The following is a 22,749-nucleotide window of genomic DNA, read 5'->3' as shown; positions in this document are numbered from 1 at the left end:
CGCTACATGGCACAGGATCAAAATGCCTCCGGCGCAAGTCGACTGAATCTTTATTCACATGAGATCGCATGCCCATGGAGAATTGACTACTGTATGAGCCCGCCCTGTACGTCGTAAATTTCAATGTTCGCAGCCACGTGCGTGGAAACTCAATTCGCACCACATCCGTGGCGAGCGTCTTATAATTGCGCCGCAGTCCGACTTCGGGTTCTTTGATTCCAAGAGTACACCCTATCACTGCTTCCAAGGTTGCTGATTTGCAAATAATTACATGGTGTATCGTGCTTTTGACAAGACGTCCAAAAACATATGTGCCCGATTTCAGCGGTCAGCCGGTGTCCGCCAAGATCTAGGCTTCGATGAGGTACTTATAGATGCCATCCCGATCCATCCTGAGGTCTCTCTCAAAATTTCCAAGGTTGCTAAGCACAACTGCTTCGCTCTCTCTCATTTTTTGTGACTCATTGTTAATTAATGTACCTTATATGGAGCTGCAGGATTCTTCATTTGCCAAAGCGAGTTGGCCGTTTCTGGAGCACAAGGTGCTAAACAGATGTGTTCCAATCATTGAAGAATCCTCACAAACCGTGTCTCTGGGGAGCGGAGATACGTCACACAGCTTTGTAGCAGATTGATGTGACCGAAGCCGGAGCAAAGGCGCGATGGGTGTACGGATTAGAATCGGCCGGCGGAGACGGGAACGGTAAAGTGCCTGATTTGGGCCTAAATCCCAAGGCACCAGCTGGGTCGAGATTAGTGCCTGGAATTTAAGGTGTCAAGGGCTCAACGGACCAGAGTCCAGTAATTAGATTGAAAGTCAAAGCAGGACCTCCTATAGGAAGATAAGCAAATGGTAGGCTAAGCCAAAGGCGATATAGGCTTAGTTCAAATCCAGTTTATCTCGGCGATCGGCAGTGTCATTGCAACGCGACTGGCTCCGCTCGATTTGAGGGTTTTGGCACGGGGTTTAGCGGGCTGGCTACCAAGTCTCCGCTTCAGTTGGTTTTTTTCTCTCTCTTCTCTTCTCCTCTTTTTTACTTTTCGTTCTCTTTCCGTATTCCTTTTTATGGACGGAATCCCAACTCGAAGTCATGATACAAGATCAGCACAAAGACCCCAGCAACTCCACTGTGGAGGTGGATCGAGCCGGTCTCAAATCAGAGCCAACGGCACCAGATCAATTCGACGAGAGATACCGCACTACCCGGATGGAAATCTGGGCCTACTATGCGTGCGTCGATAGCTGATTGATCCCCGTGTGAAAACTAAACCACTCTAGTTATTACATTGGAAACAATGGCCTGTCACTGTTCAGTGGGTCTCTCTCTCTTAACATCAATTCGTCATCAAGTCTAACTGGACCTTCCAGATTTTGCACCAACTGCTTTTCAGAATTTGCTATACCAAGCAGCACCAGAGAATGGGCTGCTTGACTTTATAGGCCACCCGCGGACTGTCAACAGTATTGTGCTCCTCTCAAATGGAATATCTTTCGCCATCCAGGTCGTAGTTTTTCTGGTCATTGGCAGTTTCGCCGATTTCGGGTACTGGAGACCCAACATCTTGATTGCATTATCGATCATCGCCTATGCTATTGGATTCGGGTGGCTGGGTGTTCACACCTCAGAGAAATGGCATGTCGCTGTGGGTTTGTACATGGTGGGTCTGATTGCCTACCAGACAACCCTCACTTTCTGGACTGCGGCTTTCCCGAGTCTGGCCCGCAATACCGCTGAATTGAAGGAAAAGGCTGACGCCTATGTTGCGGGTACGATTTCTCGAGAAGAGTACGACTATGCAGACACCATGATGCGTAGCAAATTGGCCAACGTCGCTTTTTACGTGCAGTCCGTCGCCGAAATCTTCATTCTGGCCATCATTGTGGGTATCATGTTTGGATTGAAAGTCAACGACAGCGAAAGCAACAACAACTGGGGACTGAGTGTATTGATTGCCTTCGTTTCTGGGGTGTGGCTGCTCGTCTCAATCCCATGGTTCATGCTCGAGAAAAGACGTCCTGGTCAAGACCCTGGCAAGCGATCTATTTTGGTTGCTGGTATCTGGCAATTATGGCATGCTTTGAAGCAAATCTGGCATTTGAAGCAAAGTCTGGTTTACCTGATTGGTGAGTCTCCATTTGAAGTTTACTGTCGAGTGTTGAGTTCTAACCAGGATGTTTGAACCAGGCTATTTCCTTTTGGGTGACTCTCTCAACACCACGGTCACGGTTATTGCAACCTTGCAGAACAGTATCGTAGCTTATAACACGCTTGAGTTGACATACCTTTTGATCGTTGGAATTGCCGCACAGGTTCGTCAAGCATATTCCAAGGCATTTTAACCACTAACAGCATTCTTCTAGGCGGTTGGTATTTATGCATTCTGGAACATCCAACAACGGTTCAAACTTGGGACTAAAACCATGTTCAATACAATTGCCGTGGGAATCATTTTACTGGATGGTTGGGGTATGATAGGCATTTGGACCAACAAATTTGGCTTCCACAATGCATGGGAGGTTTGGGTATGTTTTCTGCCAACCGCCTATTTACTTACCACCTTTCTGATGATGATTCCCGTAGGTCTACCAAGCTTTCTACGGATTCTTCATTTGCCCCTGGTACAGCTATTCTCAAATCATGATCTCGGAAGTCACTCCACGCGGTCACGAATTCCTTTTCTTCAGTCTGTTCAGCATCATCGGCAAAACTTCCTCATTCATTGGACCTATCGTGTCAAGTGCTATCATCGATGCTAGCCCCTCAGGCAATGCATCAACTCCATTTTACTTTCTATTTGGATTGAGCATTGTGAGCTTCCTGATTCTCTTCCTAGGTGTGGATCTGAAAAAGAGTCAGGAGGAACAGGAAAAATTCTTGTTGAATAAGTTGCAGAAGATGAACGCAAGTGAGTCGTTGTCCTCTCATGAGACGATCTCAACGCCGGTATAAACCCATTGCCTAATTCGAGCATGCTGAGTGTACGGCTTCAAAGATATTCACCTTTGTGTATAGTTGAGGCACAAGCTAGATCAATGCTTCGATAAGTGGGATTGGGTTCAGCTTAGAATCAGTGTCAAATCATGTTTTGTTTGATTTCAGCTCGCCCACTCAGCAGAACTCCACTGCACACCTTTGAGGGCCCTTTCCCTTCTTTAAAAGGTTATTTTCACATGTACCGTGTTGGAGCCGACTTCGCTGATCTCATAGTCAAAGTGGTCTTAGTTTTATACCCGACCGTTCTTTTTTTTTAATGCCGAGGATGATATCGGAAGAGCCCTGTTGATAAAGGGCACCAAAGAAAATATACGCGCGAGAATTGTAAGAACCTTGAGAATTTCAGAACTCGGAAGAGCGCGTCTTCTGTCATAGCGTTTGAATGTCACGGTTTGAGGGAGGAGTGGTCGATTCCGAGGGCTATATTACTCCGTGTTGAGCGCCGTATGTGTGGTCTGATAGATCTCTTCGAACGAAAATTCGCATCGTCCAAAGGACCGATGCGGCTGGCTTGATTGGCATCCAAGATGGATGGATGGTCAGACTCACTTGGGCACCTCACCGTGCTCACTCTCGCGGGCTTCTATGGCGCGAGAGCTATACCCAGATAAGAAAGTAAATCCCACCATGTTTAAGCGCCGAGCGATCGCCTCTCTCTTCAAGCACGCCTTTCTCTCCATCAATGTCTGCTATCAAAAGATTTGCTACCAAAATGGAGAGAGTTGAGGCATCCCAGCTAAACCATTGGTCCCAACGGTAAAAAGCCTTCGATATTATGAGCATTCCACACCCACTTCCCCGCGAATGCGATGGTCGAGTTTCTCCACCATCTCCAGTCACCCCAGACCAACAAACAACTGCATGATCGTTGATTTGATTGCTCAGCCACAATTAAGGCTTCGCACAACACATGAATGTGTCTAACATGTAGCCTCTGCTTCCGATTCCGCTGATGCACGTGCTTGTAGCCACTGCTCAAACTCGCAAGGCTCACATACCCAGAGTGGGGACATTTCCCGGCCCGCATCCAAGGCGCTAATGCAGTTCTGTCGTGTCAAGATCTCCACTGGGAATCTCTCGACGTGCACCGGGAGATCGAGCTCAACCCAGTCCGTATATTTTTGCAGACGATCTTGACTTGCAAATTGACTCAAACACCGGTGAACCAGTCTGGAGTCTATGCTTGATAATGGTGACTACCAGCATGGGAGCGGCCCAGAGGCTTAGGGCTGGATGCAGCTTCTGAAACCCGACTAGCGCCTGCATACCCAGGTGCTATCAAGGCTCATAGCCCAGCAAATGAGAAGCGAGGCTTAAGCGCTCTTTGCGATTCCATGTGCATCATCGTTTTAGCACTGCCATTCTCAGCCTGGTTGTTTGACGTCAAATAATGGGCTGAGCCTGTTATACCCGGGGGCCTATATCAGAACGGTACCTGCTCAGTGGTGCCAATCTGTCAAGTCCCTTGAATTGTATTTCCTGGATATGTGCACTTATGTTTTATGCGCAATGTTGGTCATACTCCCTGTCGCCAATGCGGGCGGCTGGGAAGACTTTTCAAACAATCTCGCAACCGACCTTGCGCCATTCTTATCCCTTTTCGGTGAACAGATCACACAACAATATCTGAGTGAGAGTATTTCCAAGATTGATTACTTCATTTTCGCAATGGCACCGATGGGTATCCTCACAGGGGTGGTATCTGCAATTCGCGTGCGTGGGACCCCGTCGCTACGGGCTTTCATCGGCAGAGCCCAAGAAGGGGCGGGAAACGCAGAGGCCGAGCTATGTACCTCCACCAGCCGGGATGTATGTGAGCTATACAATAATGGTGGGATTGCGCGCGTCTTTGGCCGCCCAAAAATGCTAGAGATTATTCACGATCCTGACCACGATTTCGAAAACCCGCCGAATGATAAAGCGGGCATATACACATTCCACGAATATGTCACGGAAAAGCCGAATACGCCCTGGCAAGAGAAAGAAAAGATCGAAAAGCACAGCACAACCCACAAGATCAAACAACACGACGTGGAGTCCAAAATCACTGAGCAACAAAGTCCGCCCCCTCCTACATTTGCACCAAACCTCTCTCTCAACATCGGAATCAAGAAACAACCCGACTATGTGTTCAAATTGATTGCTGCTGGTGGCTTGTCCCTGCAAGCTGGAGTTTTGGCTTTCGCTGGCTTTGCAACATACTACCTGAAATGGGGCAACGATGACAAGCCCCCAGAGCCTTATGCGTGCCCTCTGATGATCATTGGAACTTTTCTCGTCTGCGGAGGAATGTATCATTGTGCGTTCCTCATTGGCCAGAGTACCAGAAAAGATATCTGGACTCGTAAGAAGAATCACGCCGACATTTCGTGCATGTATTGGGTCCAGCCAGGAGGTCAAATTGTCGGCGATCAAACCTTCGATGCGTTCTGTTATACAGATAGGGGAAATCCTTTGCAGACCTACATGACCTCCAAGAGAGACATGGGATCCAATGAACCGAGACTTGGGATCTGGATAGCCATCGGAACAACAATCTCTGGATTCATCTTACAATTCACCGGCCTTCGAGGTATACATTCAGCTGTCATTATTGCCCAGCTGGGAGCTATCATAATCATGAGCATAGCGAGAGCCGCTCTCCGCATGCAGCGATTGGAGCCTTCAGACAACTCCTTTGCCGGTTTTCCGGATGAGGTTCTTGGCCACGAGCTAGACTGGCTCGCTATGCGCATCGGCCGAGATACAATCGAGAGGGATATTGAAGGGCTTTATAAGGACACCGAGAATGCTATAGACGGTGACAACAGAAGTCCTTTGACGAGTTTGTCGTCTTCTCAGCCACCACTCAAGTCAACATTCAGTCGCCCGTCATCCAATGTTCAGCGTCGTCACTTCTGGAGAATCGACAACGCAATCGATGCAAGACGCCCTAGTATCCAATCTTCAACCCCAATACATCCACACAATGCTGCTGCCACATTGTTAGCCTATCGAACCCGACTTGCGGCACTTACCGACTCGTCTACATTGTCTGCCACGTCTACCAGAGATTTCAAGACCGAGATGGTCGAAGTTCGGACTGAAAGTCGAAATCTGGGTGGCCTGATTGAGGCAACATTTAGGGAAATCCTTTCAAAAGCCACAATCAAGAAAGATTGGATTGCTGAGATGAATGGATCCCAATCAATTTTTTGGAGCATCAGTTGCAGCCTCTCGGAGGCAACTTCAATTGATATGAAGAAGCATGTTATCTACATCGAGCTTGTCCGCGAGGATCCGGGTGTGAAAGGCAGTCCGTGGATTATCAAGGATCAGCGGATGTTGGAAGGCATCCTCGGACTGTGGGCTTGGTCTTTGAAGTCTGACCCCGCAATAGAGGTGCAAGACCCAGATACCGGCCTCACAAAATCTCTGGCTAGTAATGTACAAGCACGTCGGGTTATTTCCAGTGATCAAATGAATCAATCGGATTTGGGCATGTGGCTTGGAGAGGACATCAACAATATAACGAAATACGACATCAACGGCTTAACAAAGCAAGAAAAGAATCAGCAACGTATGCCCTTTGATTCAAACAGCGCCCACGACGCGAGTGAAGTGTGGAAAAAGATAGAGAATGCAGGCGAGAAATTCAACAGCAAAATGCATCCGGCTATTAATTCACGAGAACAGCTATTTCGCTTTTTTGGTTGGAATGCTGCAAATATCTCGCGAGATCAGCGTTCCATGCAATCTGACCTTTGGTCTGCCCCAATCAAAGGCTCGCTTGTGTCGGCTTGTGCCCAGGAAGTCTTTGTTTCATTCCTCGTGAGCGTACTTGACATCGTCGAAGACTTTGGGCCCGTCAATGTTCAAGAGGGAGAAACCTTTCGACTGGAGAACAGCCTGCTGACTGACCTTCTCGGGCTTTTTACGGAGATGGGACTGGGGTCCAGGCAGGAAGCGCTGGTTTGTCTTGTACCTTTGATGATATCTTGTCTCGAGGTCCCTCCAGCAGAAGGTGCTTTAATAGCAGCAAGGGAGGCTGCCACTAAGCATCGACGATGCGAGAATTGGCAGAAAGCGGAGAAGCTTCTACGATGGGCGTGGAACATCTGCACTCGGTCTGGGAGTTCCTGTGAAACTATGGGCGTCGAATTTCAAGGTCACATCCCGGTATCCGGGAACGAACTTGAGAGACAAGCCACAGTCGCTCTGTGTGAGCTATATCGTTGGGCCTTGATTGAGGGTAACCAGAGAGCATTTGGTCAACATGGAATATCCTGGCTCAATGAGCAGAAGCCCAGCCAATCAGTCTCTGCGTGCGAGACTATCGATCACTACGTATTTGTTGCAGAAAACATCGCACAGCATCTCCCTAGTGACACGGACCTTGCTGCCATGGAAAAAAAGTAGCTGAGTACAGCACTGCTCTTTGTCACCTGTCCACCATCTCAGATCGAAAGGACTCAAAAAGGAACCGCTCTTTGTTTGGCAGCGCAGTACGGATGGAACGAAGTCGTATTTGCATTACTTGAACTCAAAATAGAGCCTGACTTTCAAGACGCAGAAGGCAGAACGGCACTATCATATGCCGCAGAGAATGGGAATGTCAATGTCGTGAGAGAATGTCTGACTTGGGGAAGTTTCCCTGATCTCAGAGACTCAAAGCAAAGAACGGCTCTTTCACATGCGGCGGAGGCAGGTGCCGACATCGTGACGGAGCTTTTATTGAAAGATATCCGCGTTTCTCCAGATCAGAGGGACTGGCATGAGCGAACGCCACTACACTGGGCAGCAATGAACGGACACAGCACTATTATTGAGCAAATATTAGAGACTACCCACTCAGTCAGCTTAGAGGGCAAAGGCAAAGATGGGCTCACACCCTTATTATTGGCGGCAGTAAATGGCCATACATCCACTGTTCAATTGCTGCTTGCCGAAGTCGACCCAGAAACAAAGGACCCTTCTGAAAGAACCCCACTCTCCTGGGCGGCAGCGAATGGACATCACTCTACCGTCGAGTGCCTGCTTGCCAAGGCCGACCCGAACGCACAGGATCCCTCCGGGCGAACACCGATATCCTGGGCGGCGGGAAATGGACATGTTTCTACCGTTGAGCACCTCGTTGTGAAGGCACATCTAAACACGAAAGACAAATTTGGACAGACACCGCTGTCCTGGGCGGCAAAACATGGCCATATGTCTATAATCGAGCTTCTACTTTTGAACGAGGCCGATCCAAACATAAAGACCAATGGTAGAGACACACCATTGTCATTGGCGGCAGAAAATGGGCATGGGCTGATTGTTGAAACTCTGCTTGCCAAGAACTGTGACCCAAACACGGAGAACGAGAATGGAAAAACTCCACTGCACCAGGCAAGTCAGAACGGTCATGGGTCGATCGTCAAGTCTCTCCTCGCAAGTAACGCTCATTCAAAAATCGACACCAGCCATCGAACGCCGCTATCTTACGCAGCAGGAAACGGTCATTTGGCTGTCGTCAAGTCTCTCCTTGCAAGTAACGCTCATCCAGATATCGACCCCGATTATCGAACGCCGCTATCTTATGCAGCGGCAGACGGTCATGTAGCTGTCGTCAAATGTCTGCTTTCCAACAAGGCCGATCCCAACAGCACGGACTCATATGGATGCACGCCGTTGTCTTGGGCATCGTTGAGAGGGCAGGCATCTGTCGTCGCGTGCTTGCTTGCTAGCAAAGCTGATCCAAACATTCAAGACGAACACGAGACATCTCCAATATCGTTTGCGGCAATGTACGGACATCATTCGGTCATTGAGTGCCTGCTTGCAAGCAATGCTGATCCAAACACAAGAGATCATCATGGAAGAACGCCACTATTTTGGGCGGCAATTGAGGGGCATCGGTCTGCCGTCGAATCTCTGCTTGCGAACGGTATCGACCCCAACACAAAGGGCGACCTTGGGCGAACGCCTCTGCTGGGTGCGGCACAAAATGGACACTGGGCTGTCGTCCAGTGTTTGCTTGCGAACGGGGCTGATCCAAATATAAGCGATGAGAGCGGGAACACGCCGCTTTGCCTGGGAGCAGAAGATGGCTCACTGCCTGTTGTTAAACCCTTGGTTGAAAACAATGCAAACTTAAACACATGCAATGATTCGGGAGACACGCCGCTACTTTTAGCAGCGAAGGGCCGTTATGATTATGTCGTCAATTACTTGGTTGCGAATGGTGCCGATTTTAACATAAGCAACAAAGTTGGTGAGACACCACTTTTCTGGTCAAAACGTTGGCATGATACTTGGTCTTTGGAAGTACTAGAAGAAGCAATGAAGAAGAAGGCTGCGAATGGCGGTGGATAGGACGCCGAGACTTTATGGGGAAACATGGATATGTTTGCGCTGGGCCCCTCTTTCCAAGGTTGAAGGGACGAAAGGATTCCAAGATTGCGGCCGGAATCAGACAGATGTGCCATGAGCCATGATAAATCATACATTCTAAGAAGCGCGGTATACTCGATCATCTGTAGTTCCCTCGGCCTTGGAAGCGCCGAGATACTTCCCCGAATCAAGGGGCCGAATCGTGATTAAGGTTCTCGGCACCGAGGTGACAAATCTCGGGCCCACATGTCGGATTTCACTTTGGTTTGGATATCACACCTACATCTCCTGTCCACCTGGGCAAGTAAAGGGTTCAGGATCGATTTTCGGTTTTTTTTTATTCTATTTTCAGGTATTTCTACAGACATGCATCCTGCAACCGGCGTTGGTGCAACTGCAGCCCTGCTTTTTGTCCCCCGAGGTCCCACGGAGTGAGTACGCACGACAGTCCTCCAAAAGCATTCAGGCGCTTCGGCCTACCCGAGAATCATCAGGCTACATACTCTGAAAAACGGGAAGATATTACTCTCTATCCACAATGACACCCGGACGATTTCGTGCTGAAGCGCCTTTGAAGCGAAAACTTGAACGGAATAGTGAACCGATCATATGGAATGGTCAGATACCGCGAGGCAGTCAACGTCTGCATGCCACCACAAAGACCAACTACATGCAAGTTACATTAGACGTCTTCTCTTCCGACTGCTCTTGCGCAGGATAGGCTGGAGCCGATTCCAGATTCTCTGTCAGTGGAAACAGACCTTCTCCCTCGCTAAAGAGCTGTGGAATGTCGAGCAGAGTTAGAACAGTGCCATCGTTGCAAACGAGGGCTCTGAGCTCAGGCGCTGTCGAATTTGTGGCTCATATATTATTGCGGCCGATGGTCGGTAACATCCCGCTCGCTCCTCGGCATCGGGCGTCAGGCTCCGTGATTCGCGTAAAACCTGCGCACTGTATGCACTGTTCCGCGCCTCTTGGAAGGGCACATCAAAGATATCCTCTATTCTTCAAGGTTGAAACTGGGCAGCTTGATCTCAAAGCTTTGCTTTATTTATACACTTGCGGCCGATGGGCACTGATGTTGCACGGTGACATCGAGCGCGACAAGTCCACCCTCCGTGGCGCGGTTTGTTAGGCTATCGGTGACCCTTGCACCTATTTTGAGATCAAAGAACTGGCAGTTAGGAGCTGACCGCTCTGGTGGCCGGAGAATTCTAATTCGGCCGTCTCGTTGACGACGCTGCACACACCCTCCCACCTAATCGCGGCGGGTACGGCGCCAGCACTTGTCTCCACGATTTGCACATTCTTGCACACGATTTGGTAACCTTTTTCCTTTTGGGAAGCTCCTTGTCGGATCTTTTGGTACCCACGATGCCGAGCGCAGACCACTTGCCCTCCTACAACATGACCGCATCGTTGTGCGGGCAGGTCATAGTTCATATTCATGCTGCAACGTCTTGTAGTGAGAATAACGATGACGATGCGATATAAAGTTGTCATATATATCGCTCTAGTGGGTTTAATGGGTCTGATGTTAGCGATCCCCTGCCCAGGGCTATGAGGCCGGATGAATGGGCCAGTTTCGACCCAGTACACATGTGCCCGAAATGGTTTCGAGGGGCAAACAGAAAATAGCTATGTTACTCTCGCTGATATCAATCTCTTGACAAGCATCTCGGCGACTGCCCAGGTGATACGTGGGAAAAGGCTGTGTCGGGGGTCAACAAGAGCCTCGGCGCACCCTCAAGTCCGTTTGCGCCGACTCCGAGCTCCAGGTTTCCAGGCGGCTTTTGGTGTATATACGGCCAATTACTCTTTTTTTGATCTGGATGGGTACATTGCAAGGCGAATCAATAAAATGTTGTTTGATACGAGACGAATCGATGCACAAAGTCATCCTCGCTTTGATTATCCTAGTTTAGGTTGGGTTTTCACATCACCTTACGACAACATACTTCTTCGAGCATCAGATTTCATGGTGACTTTCAACGCCGAACCTGCCCAGGTGGGCACCGGGCAATGGTGTGGACTTCCTCGATCGAATCTTTTGAAACATGTAACCTTCCATGGTGACGGGATCAAGGAACAATTCAAATCAGCGGACCCGTGGGCAGCTCTGCAATGTTACACATTGTAGGGTTTCATCTCGAGTCTAATCTTGCACAACATGATCTTCATTCCGTGTAACCAATTCCTATCCTCTGCTTTCTATCCCGGGAGCTGACCTTGCAATGAGGCATCATGATGTTGTATTTACCCAAGTGTCCAGGTCGCCGCATTGACTTCCCGAGTAACCTGTTGTCTCAGGGCAGACAGCAACACGAGTCTGTACGAGGGCTATGTAATCTGTAATATAGCACAAGGTCACAATTTCAAATTGTCTGCGGCCTGCTATTGGTGTCAGCTGTAACGCCTTGGTCAATATCGATATTTCCCGAATATTCTTCTCATTCAGGGTTGTATGAGCCTCATATTCCCCCAGCCGGAGCGTTATACCCGTCAATTTACGTCTGTAATCCTTGCTCCATGGCCACGCGAGAGTGAGAAAACGGGATGGCATTTGCCTTTCTTGGTCTGATCTCTGAAAGGGAAAAAGACTGGCGGCAATTTTGTTTGCTCACCTCATCTCCGCTCCCCCAGCTCGCTGCACCCCCAAACCGCTTCTCAACTCTCTTTCTTTCTCTTTCTTTCTTTCTTTCTTTCTTTATTCTCGTACCTTCAGCAACTTCGTTCTGTATGTATTGCCTTGTTTCTATGCTTTCTCAATCGTGTCCTTGCTAATCTCCCTAGACCATCTGTTCTCCCATCGTTCAAGATGACGACCGGCTTTGTGGGTACCTCTGACCTGAAGCTCATTGAGGCTCCGGTCACTTGGCGCGCCTATCTGATCTGTGGCTTCGCCAGCTTCGGTGGTAAGTCTATACTGATCTTGCTGTAGCTGACCACACTGACGTAAATCCTCTTACTCTTTGACAGGAATACTCTACGGGTATGACTCTGGCTACATCTCCGGTGTCCTCGGCATGGACTACGTCAAGGAGCACCTTGGTCACACCGTCCCCATTGATAAGAATAACCCCACTGGTTTTGTTATCCCCACCTCACGCAAGTCTCTGATCACTTCCATTCTTTCCGCTGGTACCTTCTTTGGTGCTCTATTCGGAGGTGTTTTTGCTGAGTGGCTTGGTCGTCGTCTTGCCATCTTGCTCTCTTGCCTGATCTTTTCCATCGGTGTTGCTGTCCAGGTTGGCACTACTACCGTTGGTGGTCTCGTTGCCGGCCGTCTCATCGCTGGACTAGGCGTTGGTGGCGTTTCCTCTATCGTCATTCTCTACGTCTCCGAAATCAGCCCTCGTCATGTTCGTGGTCTTCTGGTGTCCGCTTATCAATGGGCTATCACTATCGGACTTCTAGTGGCTTCTGTTGTTGATCAAGGTTGCAAAGATCGCACTACCAGCTCCTCGTATCGAATCCCCATCGGCCTACAGTTCATATGGGCCGCTATTCTGGCTTTTGGTCTTTTCTTGCTGCCTGAATCACCTCGTTACTATGTCAGCCAGAATCGAATGGATGACGCCCTTCGATCTCTCGAGCGTGTCCGTGGTCAGCCCCGAACCAACCCGGCTATCCAGGCTGAGTTGGCAGAGATCAAGGCCAACTATGACTATGAGATGCGGGTTGCAACGAACTCTTGGGCTGATTGTTTCAAGGGTGGTCTTCGCCCTCGAGGTAATTTGCGCCGTGTTCTTGCTGGTGTGTTCTTGCAGATGTTCCAACAATGGACTGGCATCAACTTCATCTGTAAGTTTATCTGTCACTGTATCAAATAAGTATATCTTTGCACAAGGCAGTGCGCTTACCTTGCAGTCTATTACGGAACCACTTTCTTTCAGCAGATCGGCATGAGCAACGCCTTCCTGATTTCGGTCATTACCAACGTGGTCAATGTCGTTACTACTCCTGCCTCGTTCTACATGATTGAAAAGTTCGGACGACGCAGTCTCCTTATCTGGGGTGCTGTTGTCATGTGCCTTTGCGAATTCATCGTTGCCATTGTCGGTGTTGTCCTCCCAGCTGAGGCTCACGCAGCGTAAGTCCATAAACCAGGCTTCGTTCGTCCCCTGCACCCTACTAATACACCGCAGCAACCTTTGCCTCATCGTCTTCGTCTGTTTCTACATTGCCGCTTTCGCTACAACCTGGGGACCTGCAGCTTGGGTGGTGATTGGAGAGATTTACCCTCTCCCAATCCGCGCGAAGGGTGTGGCCCTTGCCACAGCATCCAACTGGCTGTGGAACTGCGTTATCGCCGTCATTACCCCCTACCTTGTCGACCAAGACTATGGAAACCTGAGGTCAAAGGTTTTCTTTATCTGGGGCAGTGCTCTTTTCCTCTGTATCCTGTTTGCCTTCTTCCTGATCCCTGAGACAAAGGGTCTCACTCTGGAGCAGGTTGACCAGATGCTTGAAGAGACCACCCCCAGGACCAGCGCGAAGTGGATTCCCCACCAAACCTTCGCTCATGAGATGGGCTTCGCGGAGTTCGGCCCTGCTGTCGAAGATCCGAAGACGGTCTTTATGGAGCATACCGACGACAACTCTAAGATTGCTCCCCACCCTGGAGTCTATCCAACCGGTGTCTCTACTGCGCGCTAGATTTGGAGGGCTATTTTTATTCCCACCATGTCTCGTCCGAGGACAGATTCGTCACTCGTTGTGGGCGCTTACAACCAGAAGAATTTTTTGAAGTCTGAACTGCGAGGAAACAAAAAAGCCAAAAAAAAAACCAGCCCGAATTAGCAAGATTTGCCGTATGCGTACAAGCTACATACAATACCCCATTAGCAGATGTTCACCTTGATTTATCTCGCAGTTCGAGACCAGCTAGGTAGTTCTGAATAGGAAGGAAATTCCCTATCATTTGAGTGAGAAATGAAGTAGTGTGAAAGTAGATCATTTGGTATTGAACAATATTTTTGGTAAACGTATGCACACCAGCTTAGGGCGTACACGGGTTGCAACGTAGCAACGAAGGACCAGGAGACAAGACATATAAACGCCAGACCCATGCACTACCATAAGCGCCGAAACCGATACAAGCGATACTACAAAGAAAGAGCAGTTCATTCTCCATCGGAGACGTCCTTGGACTTGCTCTTCTTCTTTTTCTTCTTCTCCTTCCGCTCGGCGGCCTCGTCGGCATCGACATCGGCCTCGGCCTCGCGCTTCCGCTTGCTCTTTTCCTTCTTTTCCTTCTTCTTTTTCTTGTCCTCCAGATCGGCCGGCGTAGCCTCCTCGGGAGCAACGAAGTCCTTCTCGCGCTCGCGCATCTTCTCCTCCCGCTTCTGTCGCTGCCTCTCGACCACCTCCTCCTTGTGAACGCGATCCTTGGCCTCCTTCGACAGGAAGTATTCTCCAGACTCGATCTGCAAATCGACCTTGCTCTTCTCCGGCGCTGGAGGGAAAGGTGTGTACACCTTCTTCTCCTTGTCGGTGACCTTGAAGGGCACGTGACGCTTGGAAAGCGTGCGCTTCTTGAAGTTGGGCAGGAATCGGTCCCAAGATTCTTCAGCCAGTGTAGGATCCTTAGCAAGCTCACGCTTGATCATCAGCTCCTTGATGTGGTAGATGGGGTGGATGTTGGCCATGCAGTCGTCGATAATGCGGCGGATCTCCTTGAGTCCCTTGAACGGACCCATCACAGCCACGGTGTTACCCTGCACCATGATGTATGTGCTGGTGAGGAGTTCTAGGGCCTTGAGGGTGGTTCCGTTGGGACCGAGGATACGCTGTCGGCGCTTGACGAATCGCTCTTTGTTTCGGACCTGGTTGCGGATCTTGATAACGTCGCAGGCCATATCGTCTTCGAGGATCTTCATCGCTTGGGTGACGGGTACGCTTCGGGAAAGGAGCTTGATCAGGTCGCGCGCCTTGATGATCGCTGCCGGGTCGTATGTCTTTCTTGTCGTCTTGACGGTCATGCTACCTTCGACCAAATCCAGCGTGCAAGCGATTCCGAGCTTCTCCAGTGCGCGCGTCACACCGGGCCATGCCTCCTTCAGGTACTGTTCACGGTATTTGGGGAAGAGGGTCATGAACGAGGACTCCTCGGCGAAACTGCCTGCGGCATTGTGTTCGGGCTTGAATTCTTCGATCTGCAGAGGTTTGTTAGGAATGGAAAATCAGGACAATAGAAAGCGCTCTTACCTTCCACTTATCAATATCATCTGTGTCCCATGACTTCTCCTTGTTGTGTGTGGAAGGCATTTTGCTGGTTGGATAAGAAAAAGAAAGGCCGGAGCTCAGAGGAAAATCCGCGCCAACTTTTTTTCTCCCCGCTTTCCCCCTTCGGGTATATTTGATGCCTGGAATATTAGGCCACATATACAGATGGCAAATTGAGCTTTTGTCTAACTATTCTTCCTCTTCATCAGCTGGATAATCTCATATTTTAAGTGTAACATGCATTTCAATGGCAAGCTTCACAGGAGTCTTGAGTTGCTATAGAAGGCCGCTGTGATGCGAGGTATCAAGATACTATTGAGGCTCTATTGCCAAAATTAGCGGATATGTAGACAGCTTCACCTCATACTGTTCACAAAACTATCATGAAATACCATAAAGGACTTTTTGTAGGATTTCATGGAAGCCCTGGAGTAAAGGGAGTCCCGAGGTCACAATTGAAGGTGTGGGTGTTCCCGAGAAAGGTGATTGACCTATCTCTCTCCCGTGAATCTGCAAAGATCAATACGGAGTACTCCGTACGTCGTTGAGGTTCAAATATGGACACCAGTATCAATAAATTTGAGGGAAAACATAGATGAACGGTGTATGTTCCGACACTCTCCATATGCGCAGACAGGATCAGTGTTCCAACTTCTTAATCATGGACATAGATCCTGGCCTGGAAAGTCAAAAGGGGCTTGCTGCCCAACGTTGAGGTGCAATTGTTTAGAAGCAAATCAATCGGCGGATGATGCACATGAATGGAGGTTGTATGACGATCTTAGCCCGAGGGAGGACGATGTTGCAAAAGGGCTGTGAGGTGAAGTGTCAAGGCAGCCGGGAAGGGTGTTGTGTTCCTGAAGCATCTTCCCGTCAGTTTGGTAACCCTCCCCTCATCTTTCGTAATCTCGTCCCCTCGCTTCTTAATTTCCCGTTGTCATGAGGCACTCTTCTGTTATCAAAGCTTTCTGTCGGCATGCTAAGGGCATGCCCCAAATTGGTATGGTCGGATCGGGCTCTCGGGCATCGACACAAGCTCCAATCGTTGAGTCGACGCCCCCCTACTCGCAATCTTTCTTCGAGTCGGTTTCACCGGTTCCAAGTTCATTTGGCATTCAGGATCATCGGAGGACAACCACCGATACCATATTCCAAAGCAGTTCTCAGCCCCGAATGAAGATCCTTCCAACCCGCACCCCCAAACGATTCTGTAATGATCCGACAGCCTCCCGTTCTGTGTGGAGTTAAGGCAACTAACAGCCAGACTTGGCGCGTGTGGGCATTTTGAACTGTGGAAAAGCTTGTGGAATACCACACAAGTGAGTTACGAGTGGTCTCGTACTCTACTCGCTGTCAAGTCGACTCATTGTTTTTGCGCGACCACGCACGACCCTCCTTCGATAAAGCACACCGGAAACATCCGCCCGTCAACGGATCCCAGCACACTGCGGGCCAGCGGCACATGGACTCAGCGCATTGTCACGACGGAAATGGCATAAAGGAACAGGCACGATCAAGGAAACTCATTCGACTAACCATCTGTCCGCTAAATCAACACTGTCTATGCAAATGAAGCGCGAAGAGCAGAATGAACGCTATACAGTATTCGAATGCGAAATGCGAGGGGTTTTATGTTGCCAATCAACTCTCGGTTCATACAAGGCATTGTTTGGGCGAGAGGCTGGTCTTATCTGTCCGTCACCATCGGTGGCCCTTTGTGATCGACCTCTCACGGTTTTCGGCCAATGCAAACATATCTGTTCCATTAGATTATGCCTGTTGATTCAAGGGCGGCAACACTCACAGTGGGAAGTATGCCTTTAATCTTGGGTCTGCCGCCTCCTGTTGGGCTTGGGATACCAAGGAGGCGAACCCTTCTGGCGACATGTGTAGTCGTTGGGTCAAAGGGTATAGCGCGAGCGATTGCAGAAGTTGCTTGATGTTATCACAGTTGGATCCACCTATTTCTCTCATCCTCGGGTCTGTTTGGAAATGAGTAAGTTGCAATGTTCTCTCGTGCTTGTACTTGGGAGACTTACCGGCTGACCATGCTGAAAGAGGCAGAGGAATCATCTTCGTATCCACTTCAACGAACCCTGCTTCTGTCATGAGATTTCTTAATTTTGATCCGATGCGAAGATCCTTCCTGTCCTCCAAGGCGCGAAGATATTGTATGCTCCATTTCCGCAGAGCATGTTCATCAGTGAGTGATCCGTTGTCAGACTGCACGTTGAAGTATATTTCAACCATCTGGACCCAGCCCCCTCGCTTCAACACCCTTAAAACCGCCTGCTGTTAGTCCCGAAAGTTCACTTGAGAAGCCATTGACTCTCAGGGGGCGCACGGTCAAACCGGGTTGATAGGGGTCGCACCTGACTATGTCGTGGAGATAGGATGGCCATCGGGATCGGTTGATGCCGGTCGCAAGGAGTCTGGAATGGACAAGGTCGAAGTGGTTTGCGGGAAAGGTGAAACGGCGATTCAGGTCATCGACCTGCTCGGTGACACATTAGCAACCATTCTTCGGGGGCCCTTGCATCCGGTCGAGGCTGTTTTGCAATAGCAGGCAACACAGAAGGACCCAATAATACGGCCGACTCTGAAGCGTGGGAGGGGGTTTCTTTTGATCCGAAGCACCTGGGTCATCATGGAAAAGTGCGGGCTGAACTGACTTACCTGAAGCCATAGGTTATTAGGCACATCCTCTGGGCTCATGTGCGGGGCAATGTCCACGCCGATGACCTGGCGAGAGTCAGACATTAGTTTGTTGACGGGCACTACTCAGAGAACATCTCACCTCGCATTCGGGATACTCTTCGGCGACCTCGACAGCCCAGGAAGCCGATCCGTGGCCACAATCCAACACCCTCTCGAGTTGGTGAATGGGTGGAAAGATCAACCGATTGTCAAAAATCCTTTGGAAAACTTGTTGCTGATCCTCGAGTCGTTGTGCCTCTTCCTGTCCAGAGAGTTAGGGACCGAAAAAAGACTGGAATGCCGGCGAATCGTACCTCATCGATAGGTCCAAAGTACGTTCGATGATCAAGCGAATATTTTTGATACTCACGACTCTCGACTGTGACAGTATCGAGAAATTCACGGTCTAGTTCTGTGGTTTGCGAATCTGGATTCCTGGATGTCAATCCAGAGGTCAGTGTCTGTCACTCTTCAATAACCTAACAAGAACAAGAAGCAAAAAATATCAACAGGGGGTAGGCGTACGCCATTGTCACTGATCAAGTGATGTTGTGGTACGAAAAGGGAAATCTCAGGTGGTATACTCTGATTTGTTCGGTCAGGGTGGGGTTGAATTCTCCGTGTTCAGAAACTTGCATCAAATCCACGCATCGAAGAAAAGGGTGAAAATTCGCTTTTTTGCGATTCTCATGGAAATGATCGGGTGCACCCTGAAGACGTCGGCGGCGGCAGCGGGCTAGATGGCGGCGGCTTGTGCGAGGATCATTCACGTTTGAATGCCTGTCGAGAGCCGGAGGGGCCAATTATACAAGGTACGTACTAAACTTGTACAGGAGGGGGGTGAGAAAAGCCACAAGAACCGAATCAAATGCTGCTCTGAAGATCACACCTCGGGATGCAGACGATGTGCGCAGACACGGGGGCTTAACGGTCAATTAATTAGCACGGATGGGGCCTGCGTGGGTGGTAATCAAATACGATGCGGACTCCAACTCCCCTCCGGATCGTTCATGTGCTCCAAACCAGCCCGACACCCTCACAGAAAATATTACGATATATGGCACCCTTCAGAGGCTCGCTCTATTCCGACAGTTTGGTCAACTGGGGCCTGAAGAAAGGGAAAAAAGGCGGGTCGGTCAACAAGCCGAGGAGTGGTGCACGAATTACATGATTGACACATACTTAAAATATCATAATCGACATGACCCAGTCTCCCCGTTTAAGGCCGAGCTAGCGAACCTTGGAAGTAGCAGTGCCGTCAACTAATGCATAATTCGCCGTCTCGCATAGTACCTACTTTGCCTCGAGGGTCCAAGAGCGCCCGCCGGTGTGGTTGAGTACGAATCTGGCCATGCCGCTGCGCCTGGCCGGGATCCTTGCACAGGAGCGTCTCGATGCTGATCCGATCCGATCGTCTGGATTGAAGTGTCTACAGAAGCTCAATATTACTTGCTGGGGGCCACCATACTTATGTGAGTAACGATGAGTTCCCTGGCTGTGAGGAATGCGAAAAACTAAACTCAGAGCGTTTCCAGAATTGTGCTCGATGTCGGCATGAGGCTGAACCGACGACAATCTGCTGTGTGACATGCACAGCCGAAGAAAGAAAGAAAAAAAACCCCCCTATAGGAGATCGATTGAAACAAAAGCCGAGTTGAAAATCACACCCTTGCGTATGCTCCAGGGCTGCATTGCAAATTCCAGAGGACACGGAAAGGATCATCACCAAATCCCGCTGTCAGACAGATGCTGAAACAAAAGGATGCTGAGAGACTTCCCCTGGCAGTCGGACAAGCGACTCAGCAGGCCCTCACTCCCTGAAACTCATCACATTTCGTGTACGATTCCCCAGAATGACGGCGTAATCATGCCAAGTTCCCAGTCTCACCACCGAAGCTGAGTGGGGTTCGACGGGCAAGATCAGCATCATCCTCGTTGGGGCATCCAGTCCCTCGGGATTGTGGGTTTCATTTTCTTTTCATTCTTTTGCCCCTCTCTCGCTCTCGTTCTCACCGCTTGTCTCAATTTTCTCTTTGACAGAGATTTGCTACAGGGATTTTTACTTGGAGTCTAAGCACACCCGCACGACAAAAGTACCCCGAGGCAACGGTCGTCTATCTTTCCTTTTTGCCCCTCAGCATACTAGGATTATATCTGACTCTCCCTATAAGTAGCCCCTCTAGTTGCCTTCTACGCAGAAGCTAAGCACGCTTTGCGGAAAACATATCCTTCCATTACCCCGTGCGGGTATTGTTACTTGCAGTCAGTACGACCGCAGTATGGGATCCACCGCATCCACCGAAAAACTCCTTGGAAATTTCCATCCGGATTTTCTCTCTTTTTTTTTACTCCGTACGCTGGGCCAATTCTCCGGGTGACAAGATAGGGACCCCACCCCGTGCGTTCACCATGCACGAGGACTGACTAGACTTGGTGCATCTACATTACCGGAAGTAAAAATAGTACTTGTGCTTGCATGGAACAATTTCTGTAGAACAGGTGTTCCAATTCCAACATTGCGTTGAACACGAGAAAGGGAAAAAAAAGAAATTTACACCCATACTGTCGGGATCTGGACAGGGGGGGAGGGTGGCTACCCGTCCGGGGGCTCCGCTCCAAACCCAACACCATGGTTCGTGTTTCGGGTAGGCTCTTTTTGGGGTTTGCTGTATAAAATCCCACCATTGTATGCGTACTACTACCGAACTAAGAACCACAGAACCACAGTACGAGCATATAGGGGCACATCGTATTCGGGCTAAACTCAATCGAATTCCCGGTTTCTGGGCCTTGCTGTTCCACCCTTTGAATATTTCTCTGCTCCCGTTCTCCCGGGTCCGCTAGCCACATGGCAGCACGCTATGGACTCACTTGCATGGGGCGCCCTGGTACTACCCACTGGCGCGGAAAGGTGGAATTTGGAATCGAAGGCTTCGAGCCCGAACCAGACCGGCTCAGGATGATCCTTAGCTCGGTTGCCTACTCGACACATCCATAATTTCCATACAAAGCATGTCTCCGTGGTACCTTGCTATGTGCTTGGAACCTTGGGCAAACACTCAATCTTTGCTTGATGTTTTCCAATTAATGTTTGGCCATGCCACACACCGGTTCTTCCAGGGTTCTGGATTAGTCGGCCTTATCCCAAGGTCAACTTTCAAGGTTCACTTAATTTCCTAGCGTACAACGATCGGTGGATGATATTTACATGCCAGGTCTCCTCTGCGATTTCTCGGCGTTCCCTTTCCGGTTAAGTGCTGATATTTTGCTGTTTTTTACTCACTGATTACATTTGGACATGCCCCTTCATCTTACATATTTGTCAAACATATCCAATGTAAGGATGCGCGCACGGCGGTCTTGTGGTACACACACGTCGACACGTGACATCTCCCAGTATTATTATTTGGAATCCTCAACTTCAGGAAATTGCTCAATGGTATTGTAAAATGAGATCGGTCAAAGCTAGTGATCATGAGCAAGCGGTAGGGATTTGAGAAATAGAGAGACAGTCAGAAGGATGAGATTACTATGAAGCCAAATTGAGCTGAGTAGGAGCTACAGGGTGAACATGATACGCAGGCTATCACAGTGTTGATAGCAGTGATATCATTTTCATAGACAATGTCAAGAATCTAATCAGTCATTTCCTTGAGTGGGTGTGTGCGGGAGCAACAGAACTCTCGTACGCTAAATCCAAGTTTGATTTCCCTTGCTTGGTGTCTGGTAAGAAACTCAGTCCCATAAATTGGGAGGGAACATAAATGAGCATACTGTCACAGGCTCGAGTGGTGGAATGACTTGGTCGAGGAGCAACGGCCCCAAGAAGAATTTGATATAACATAATAGCCGATATTCAAGGAAGTGGCGCCCAGCTTGAACTGCTCGTTCTTTACCACAACAAGCCCAACGGAGTCAAACAATTCATCACCGAAGGAGAGAAATCAGGTCTATCCGCCAGTGCAAAGCGAGTAGCAGAGGAGTCATGATAGGCGATGCAGCAGTATGTGGGGAGACAATGAGCTAGGAAAGCTGGGTCTGTAGTAGACTTGATATTCCGAGTGTACATAATTCTCTACACATAGTAGTCAGGTTTGAGAATACTTATTCCGTAGACAGTAACTACTCGAAGTTCCAAGGTTGTAACTTCCAGGGTCACAAGGTTGGATCGAATAGCCCTAACCCGGCAGCATTTTGCCGTTCTCAACATTGCGATTCTGCCACTCCAAAAGTTTCGTCCATCAATATCTTCAACTTAGACACTTTCCACGCAGTCCTCTTCCATGTGTTCCTTTTTCTATAATCCAATTTATTGAATATCGAAAGTGCACGCTTGGCGCTAGCCCTGACTGTCGATCTCCCCCTCGCTTAGGTAAACTTTCTACGCTTGTCCATGCATCCGTTTGCTCTCGTTTACTTCAGTATTCTGTAAGATTTTCCTGTTTACTCTTCAAAGAAACCAAACGACCGAGTCATC

At 49.3% G+C, this 22,749-nt stretch overlaps 6 protein-coding genes across 6 annotated transcripts; 3 read left to right on the top strand and 3 right to left on the bottom strand.

The window, feature by feature from the left end:
- Positions 1-1,091: 1,091 nt before the first annotated feature.
- Positions 1,092-2,951, top strand: N7506_007847 (putative autophagy protein (Atg22); the record flags this gene model as incomplete). The annotated part of the gene is made up of 6 exons (XM_056957140.1): positions 1,092-1,231; positions 1,280-1,314; positions 1,370-2,125; positions 2,187-2,311; positions 2,363-2,524; positions 2,583-2,951. 6 exons carry the CDS (start codon positions 1,092-1,094, stop codon positions 2,949-2,951), a joined length of 1,587 nt encoding a protein of 528 aa, XP_056811474.1.
- A 1,554-nt stretch (positions 2,952-4,505) lies between these two features.
- N7506_007846 (uncharacterized protein) lies at positions 4,506-7,394 on the top strand (the record flags this gene model as incomplete). The annotated part of the gene is made up of 1 exon (XM_056957139.1): positions 4,506-7,394. One exon carries the CDS (start codon positions 4,506-4,508, stop codon positions 7,392-7,394), a length of 2,889 nt encoding a protein of 962 aa, XP_056811473.1.
- Positions 7,395-7,778: 384 nt separating this feature from the next.
- On the top strand, positions 7,779-9,329 carry N7506_007845 (ankyrin repeat domain-containing protein; the record flags this gene model as incomplete). The annotated part of the gene is made up of 1 exon (XM_056957138.1): positions 7,779-9,329. One exon carries the CDS (start codon positions 7,779-7,781, stop codon positions 9,327-9,329), a length of 1,551 nt encoding a protein of 516 aa, XP_056811472.1.
- Positions 9,330-10,398: 1,069 nt separating this feature from the next.
- Positions 10,399-10,796, bottom strand: N7506_007844 (uncharacterized protein; the record flags this gene model as incomplete). The annotated part of the gene is made up of 2 exons (XM_056957137.1): positions 10,399-10,502; positions 10,541-10,796. 2 exons carry the CDS (start codon positions 10,794-10,796, stop codon positions 10,399-10,401), a joined length of 360 nt encoding a protein of 119 aa, XP_056811471.1.
- Positions 10,797-14,473: 3,677 nt separating this feature from the next.
- N7506_007843 (KRR1 small subunit processome component) lies at positions 14,474-15,617 on the bottom strand (the record flags this gene model as incomplete). Its single annotated transcript, XM_056957136.1, has 2 exons — positions 14,474-15,505; positions 15,558-15,617. 2 exons carry the CDS (start codon positions 15,615-15,617, stop codon positions 14,474-14,476), a joined length of 1,092 nt encoding a protein of 363 aa, XP_056811470.1.
- A 1,687-nt stretch (positions 15,618-17,304) lies between these two features.
- Positions 17,305-18,802, bottom strand: N7506_007842 (class I SAM-dependent methyltransferase; the record flags this gene model as incomplete). The annotated part of the gene is made up of 8 exons (XM_056957135.1): positions 17,305-17,332; positions 17,380-17,557; positions 17,615-17,867; positions 17,920-18,069; positions 18,252-18,317; positions 18,373-18,534; positions 18,587-18,707; positions 18,798-18,802. 8 exons carry the CDS (start codon positions 18,800-18,802, stop codon positions 17,305-17,307), a joined length of 963 nt encoding a protein of 320 aa, XP_056811469.1.
- Positions 18,803-22,749: the final 3,947 nt, after the last annotated feature.

The sequence above is a fragment of the Penicillium brevicompactum genome, assembly GCF_028827555.1.
Source record: "Penicillium brevicompactum strain IBT 35665 chromosome Unknown utg000005l_segment0_segment0, whole genome shotgun sequence".
NCBI lineage: Eukaryota > Fungi > Ascomycota > Eurotiomycetes > Eurotiales > Aspergillaceae > Penicillium > Penicillium brevicompactum.
Note: the sequence above shows the minus strand (reverse complement) of the source record. Positions and strands in the feature narration are given on the sequence as shown.